Source organism: Plecotus auritus, assembly GCF_963455305.1.
Source record: "Plecotus auritus genome assembly, chromosome: 9".
In the NCBI taxonomy this organism is placed as follows: domain Eukaryota; kingdom Metazoa; phylum Chordata; class Mammalia; order Chiroptera; family Vespertilionidae; genus Plecotus; species Plecotus auritus.
This window is the reverse complement of record NC_137783.1, coordinates 59547978-59554123: the sequence shown is the minus strand read 5'-3', so window position 1 is coordinate 59554123 and position 6146 is coordinate 59547978. Positions and strand designations below refer to the sequence as shown.

The 6146-nt window shown below is 59.1% G+C and overlaps 1 protein-coding gene across 1 annotated transcript; it reads left to right on the top strand.

Annotated features, from left to right (window-relative positions):
• The first annotated feature begins 262 nt into the window (after window positions 1–262).
• Window positions 263–5838, top strand: LOC308233198 (cardiac-enriched FHL2-interacting protein). Its single transcript, XM_080640053.1, has one exon. The coding sequence runs from the start codon at window positions 1037–1039 to the stop codon at window positions 5243–5245; it is 4209 nt and encodes a 1402-aa protein (XP_080496179.1). The 5' UTR covers window positions 263–1036; the 3' UTR covers window positions 5246–5838.
• Window positions 5839–6146: the final 308 nt, after the last annotated feature.

Here is a 6146-nt window from a genome sequence, read left to right as displayed (position 1 = left end):
GTGCACTTATACAAACCTAGATGGCACACGCCTGGGCTGCATGGCATAGTCTTTCGCTCCTGGGCTACATGCCTGTTCAGCATGTTACTGCACAAAACAACACGAGATTGAATCAAGCACAGGAGAAAGCGGTGCACTCAGCAAACACAAGATGTGCGAGGCTGCCGCTGGTGTAGGCCGCATACTTTTTTCCGCAAGCATGTTCTTATTAGTAGAAAGAGCACACTCTCAGACAATGATAAAAAGTACAGTATAGCAAATACAAAGACCAGTAACATCGTCGTTTATTGGCATCATCAAGTATCCGTGCTGTGCATAACTGTATGTGCTGCACCGTTACACGGCTGGCAGTGTGACAGGTGTGTTTGCACAGCATCTCCACACACTCGTTGTGCTGAGCACTGTGATGGCCCCTTGGTCACTAAGTGATGGGAATTTCTCAGCTCCATTATAATCTGTGGGACCAGTATCATATATGCAATCAGTCATTGGCCAAAGTGTCGTCAGAGAGATTTATTTTAAGGAACTGGCTCATGCCATTGTGGGGGCTGGCCAGCCTGACGTCCGCAGCCAGCAGGCTGGTACCCACGGAGCTGACACTGCAGCTGCCGTCCAAGGACTGGAGGTAGCGTTCCCTCCTCCTCGGGAATCTGTGGTGTGGCTATGACCCACAGTATGGAGGGCAGTCTGCTTTACTCAAAGTATATTGATTTAAATGCTAATTACATCTAAAGAAAATACCTTCAAAGTGACAGCTAAACTGGCATTTGACCAAAAAGTCCAGAGGCCAGCCAGGCTGACACATAAAATTAACCATGGCAAGCACCATTGCTGCCGGACCAGTGTGCCGTCTTGCATGGCCATTAAGTGGGATATCCTGTTCACACCCTGCTCTTCTTCCTTTTGCAGGGAAAGTAGTTGCATCTGATCAACAGGAAGCTAATTTTGTGGGACGAGGGATACCCCTAGCCCTTCCAGAACCATCGCCCAGAGGAGCCTACTGACGGGCCAGGGACAGGCTTCCCAGCTGGCGACGATGCAGGGCAACAAGAAGGGCACAGATGGCTTCAGCGACACCTCGAGCATCGGCAGCGTGCTGGACGATGCAGACAGGGAGGTGAGCAGCCTCACAGACCGGGCGTTCCGGAGTTTGTGCATCTCAGAAGACACGTCCTTCAGTGACTCCGACCTGGCCCTGTCCCCAGATTCCAGCTGCCAGGTGTTCAGGAATTTTCACCAGGGAACAGTGAGCCACGCCCGCAGGAAGAGTGGCATTTGGAGCCAGTTGCCGTCGCAAGGCACGGAGCATGCCGGCTGGGCAGCCACGTTCCAACAGCTACCCAAATACGTTCAAGGAGAGGAAGAGTACCCCAAAAGAAGCCCCCCACTGACACCGGCCCAGAGGAGACTGGAGGTGCCCATTTCTGGCCTGAGGAGCAGCAGCAAGCCTATTTCCAAAGTGTCCTCACTAATTAAATCTTTCGACAGGACTGAGAGCCAGCAATGCGATAGCAGGCCTCCTACCAACAAGCCTCCGGCTATCAAAACCACCCCCAAATTCGCTCCTCTTCCAGAAAGTGGGGTCAACTTCTGCTTTGATTCTGCCTTTCTGACGGTCAGGAGGGTGCCCGCGGAAGTCTCCGGCACACAGCCCGGCAGGAAGCATGTGGAGCAGGAGTCTCCCAGGAGCCCTGAAGGGGCCTGTCAGGGCTCCAGTAGCCTCCTCCCAACACCTGAAAATGAGGCCAACTCATTGGATCCCCTGTTCTCCTCCCCGCCCCATAGACCGGCCCTGGGGGAGCCCGGGAGAAGCCAGGAGTGGGCTCGCAAAGGCACCTTCCTTCACAGTGAAAACAGTGCTTTTGAGTCATGGAGCAGCCACCAGCCAAGGCTGCTGGAGCGTAGGGAGCCTGCTGAGGCCACCCCTGAAAACAAACCCCCCAAACATTATGAGGAACTGCCCTTGTTAAGAGAGTCCCAAGCCCCTGCAAGCAAAGTTTCTCCCTGCCAACTCCGGGCCAGCTGTGGGCACGAAGAGAACAGGCTGACAGCGGGCACTCTCTCCACATCTGGACCCTGGAGGTCTAGGGACCCGGGAGCTCAGGTGTTCCCCACAGAGGAAAAGGCCTCCAGCTCGCAGCCTGACCTCCAGGCGAAGTCCAGCCAGCCCCCGTGGAGGAAACCAAAGACTCGAAAAGGAGGCAAAGAAAGTGCGCAGGAGGCTTCGGAAGAGAAGCAGGCCAGCAGGCCAGGCCCGGCCTTGTATACGAAGCACAATCCCCAGGGGCAGTTTCCGGAAAATGATGCTCTTGGCAATGTGGACCCCAGTGACTGCTACAACCCTCCTTTCAACATCAGCAAGCTGCTGACCCCCATCATACCCACCAAGCATGTCCTGGATCCATCCCACAGCCCACCAGCAGAGGGCACCCCATCACCCCCAGGGCAGCTAAATGGGTACCAAGAGGAGCCCAGTGAGTCCCAGGACAGCTACAAAGCCAGAGCCCCCAGCCTGCTGTTCAACCTCAAGGACGTGCGCAAGTGCGTTAAGAGCACATACAGCCCCTCGCCTCTCTTAAAAGGCCCGGATGAGAAAAGCAGAGGCAAGCACGAGCCCCTGAGCAATGGCATTGTCCTTCCCAATGGGCTGGAGGAAAGCCCCTCACAGGAGCTTTGTAAGGAGAGACCAGCTGACACTCCTCTGTCGCAAGTCAGTACCCAGAGCGACCCTAAGGCTGATCCTGGTGCAACCTCCGCAGACAACTACCTGGCCCCCATCTCACCTCCAGCTGCCGCCACATCCCCCTTCTGTGTCAATGGGGAGGCTGCTGATAAGAGCAGCAATGAGGACGCCACCCACGGAGATCCCGATGTGGGTGCCGCCAGGCACAGCTGGTCTCCAGACACCAGGGAGCGCTGCCCCAGGAAGCACCTGTCCCTGAAGCTTTGCAGCGGAGAGCCCGAGGCGGGGCGGGCTGCGCAGCATCTGCGGACCCCCAGCCTGGAGAACGGGTTCTCCAGATCCGTTTCTCAAGAGACAGAACCGGAGAGAGAGGCAGGACTTCGGGATCCGAACCTCAACCAGAAAGTCTCCCCGGGGCCCCTTTCTCCCGAGGAGGAAGATGTGTTTTACAGCGACAGCCAGTCTGACTCTGTGCCAGGCCTCAAAGGTAAGGCCAAGTTCAGCACCAGCTCTTCAGATCAGTCGTTTGCCTCGTTCGAGGATCAGCAGAAAATGAGTTTCACTGAGAGCCCACGGGAAGACGGGAGGAATGGCGGGAGTGCAGGAGACAAAGAGAAGGAGAATGGGCTGGAGGAGCCGCAGCACCGCGCCTCTGGTAATGGGTCCACGTGCGCGGAGGAGCAGAACGGAAGAATGTGGCGAGCGGCAGGGGAAAGTGTGTGTGGAGAGAGGCCCAGGAAGGCCTCAAGGGAGGAGGCTGACTTCAGAGGCGCTTGGATCCGGGGGAGCAAGGACACAGCCCTTTCACCATCTTCCACGTCCAACAGGCACAGGCTGTTTGCAATCAAAGACAACACCCTCAGGGCCACCCCCGTGATAAGGCCCATCATGCTACCCCTGCTGAGGGCCTTGTCCTCAGAGGACCCACTGGGCAGTGGCCACAAAGAGGAGGATGTGCCAAGGCCAGGCTGGGGCGAGGATGCTGGCCTTTGTGCCCCCAAGAGCCAGGAAATGCCCAGCACCCCAACACCCACTGGCATGAGGGGCCCACTCTTAAAGCATGTGGCCCACAAAGGAATGGAGGACCAGGGGTGGGCGTCCGGTGTGGCCAGGAGGGAGACCCAAGAGAAGGTCTCGTCTTCCCCTCTCGCAGGAGAGGGTGAGGGTCTGAAGCCACTCCCCGACGCAGTGTGGAAGGTTGTGGCAAATGAGGGCAGGAGCTATTCCACAGACCGGGGGGAGTCAGAGGCTCCAAGGTGCATCCCCACAATTGCTTTGCCCGAAAGTGACTTACAAGGCCAGCCACCCCCACAGCAACTCAGAACCTACTGGGAAGAGCAGACGCAAGATTTCAAAAGTCACTTTTTGTCTACACCCCAAGTGGGCCCCCCGGGGAGGAGACTGGCTGCTGGCGAGCCTGCGGCTTCCCCCAACAGCAGCTCGCTGGAGGGCAGCAGCGCGCACTCCCCCGCCGCCAGCAGCCTGTGGGACGATGCTTCTCAGGGCCCCTGTGAGCTGGGCCTGATGCCCGGGGAGCCTTCCCGCCCCAGCCCCTGGGCCACCCCTGTCCCCGGCCCTTCCAGGGTGACCCGGAGGGAGGACCTGACACACGCCTTCATGTGGGAGGCCAGTGATGACCCCCAGCTGGAGCCATCTGCGGAAGACCTCAGGACCCTCTCTCCAGGAGGCTCGTTGCTGGACGTGGCCTCGGTCCTCCCTGAGAAAGCACAGCCTTCTGCTCACCTGGAAAGGGCGGCGGCCAAGCCCCCAGCAGTGCCGCCCAAGACAGAAAAGGCCCTGCGGCGGGCGAAGAAGCTGGCCAGCAAGAGGAGGAAGACTGACCAGATGCAGGACGTGCCCGGCGGTGCCCGGGAGGAAAAGCCGCCCCTGGAGGATGCCGAGCACAGGCCCCTCTCCCCCGGAGAGAGGCTGCTGCCCAGGTTCCCCTCAGTCCGCGCCCTGCCCCCTCCCATGCACCGCCACTCGGTGGCCACCTTCTCAGAGCCTGACAGGAGGCGGTCAGGGGGGGCCCAGTCCCTCAGGCCCCTGCTCCCTTACCCTGCCACCCAGAAGGTCCTCCAAGACCCCCAATCTGGGGAGTACTTTGTCTTCGACCTGCCGCTTCAGGTGAAAATGAAGACCTTCTATGACCCAGAGACAGGCAAATATGTCAAGGTCCCCATCCCATCTTCTGAGGAGGGCTCCCCGGAACCACTCCCGCCGGATGTGTTTGCCGCCCCCTACATGCTGTGCCCTGGCATCCGGCCCCTGCACACCACGGCCTTGATGCCACTGCGCTGCTCCTCTCAGCTCTCTGCCCCCACCTTCCTCGGGCAGGGCCCTGGCGCCTTGGAGGCAGCCCGCCCTGCGCCCCCCAGCACCTACCCTGCTGACCTACAGCCAGCCCCCCAGCCTCCTGAAGACCCTGCCCAGCGCACTGCAGGTCTGCCGGGCTCCAGGGCGCCCCCGGGGACCCCAGGGGAGGGCTCGGTAGATGCTCCAAACCTGGGTATCATCTCCACCAACGATCTAGAGGACTTTGCCACAGAGGGCATTTCTTGAGAATTACAGCAGACAACACCCCCTCTGCCCCCAATAAACCCAGAAGAGTTTATTTCCCTCCCCCAGACACCCCACCACCACACACACACACACTCTCCCTCACTCATCACATACCTAGCCATTTGAGGTCCTTAAGGTCTCAAAGAAAACGGGGATTCTGAAAACACTCCACCTCCAGAGCATCCAGGTCTCTCCCTGGGAGGGCGCTGCTGGCCTGACCTGGCCCCTCTGAGTTCCTCTCCAGATCCCAGACCCGCTCCACTTCTTTCCTCTTCCTTCCTTCCTCCGGGTCCTTCTCCCCTGGCCCTGCCACTCAGGGACCCACCCTGCTCCTCAAGGCTGTTCTCTCTGCACTGGACCCCCCTCTTTCTTAAGGGCAAGCCGAGGCCCACCCCCACTAGGTCAGACAAGGTGCCCAGGGCGACCCCCTGTTACTCCAAGACAGAGCCAATGCCAGCTCAGCTCCATAGAAATGGCTGAGGGCCCCCAGGAGGCAACCGTGCAGAAATGTTCATTTGCATAGAATGGGTTTTCTTAACGGAGGACTCTTTCCTCTGAAAGCTGTTTTCTGATAAAGAAAAGGCCGCCTTTCACACCATAGAGCAGGTCTGCAGGTGTGGTCGTCTGGGAACTCCTATCTCTTCTGTGGGCCTGGGGGGTCTCAGCTGGTGAGTAAGGAAAGGGCCACCTGCCCTCCAGGCCTCCCACTGCAGCTAGTGGGCCACGCAGAGTCTTCCCCTGGGGACAGAGCAGCAGCTGGGGCCCCTTGCCAGCCTGTGTCCGTGCCTGCCAGGCCACGACCTCCACTCGTGCGGGTGGCAAAGATGAGAACCCAAGACAGCCATTGTGGGTGGCCTGGCACCTGAGTCAGGTCCCGACTGTCCTGAGTTAGTGACCGGAG

Bases quoted from the DNA above. Each gene is read 5' to 3' on its own strand.
- LOC308233198 (XM_080640053.1), top strand. From the start codon at position 1,037: ATGCAGGGCAACAAGAAGGGCACAGATGGCTTCAGCGACACCTCGAGC.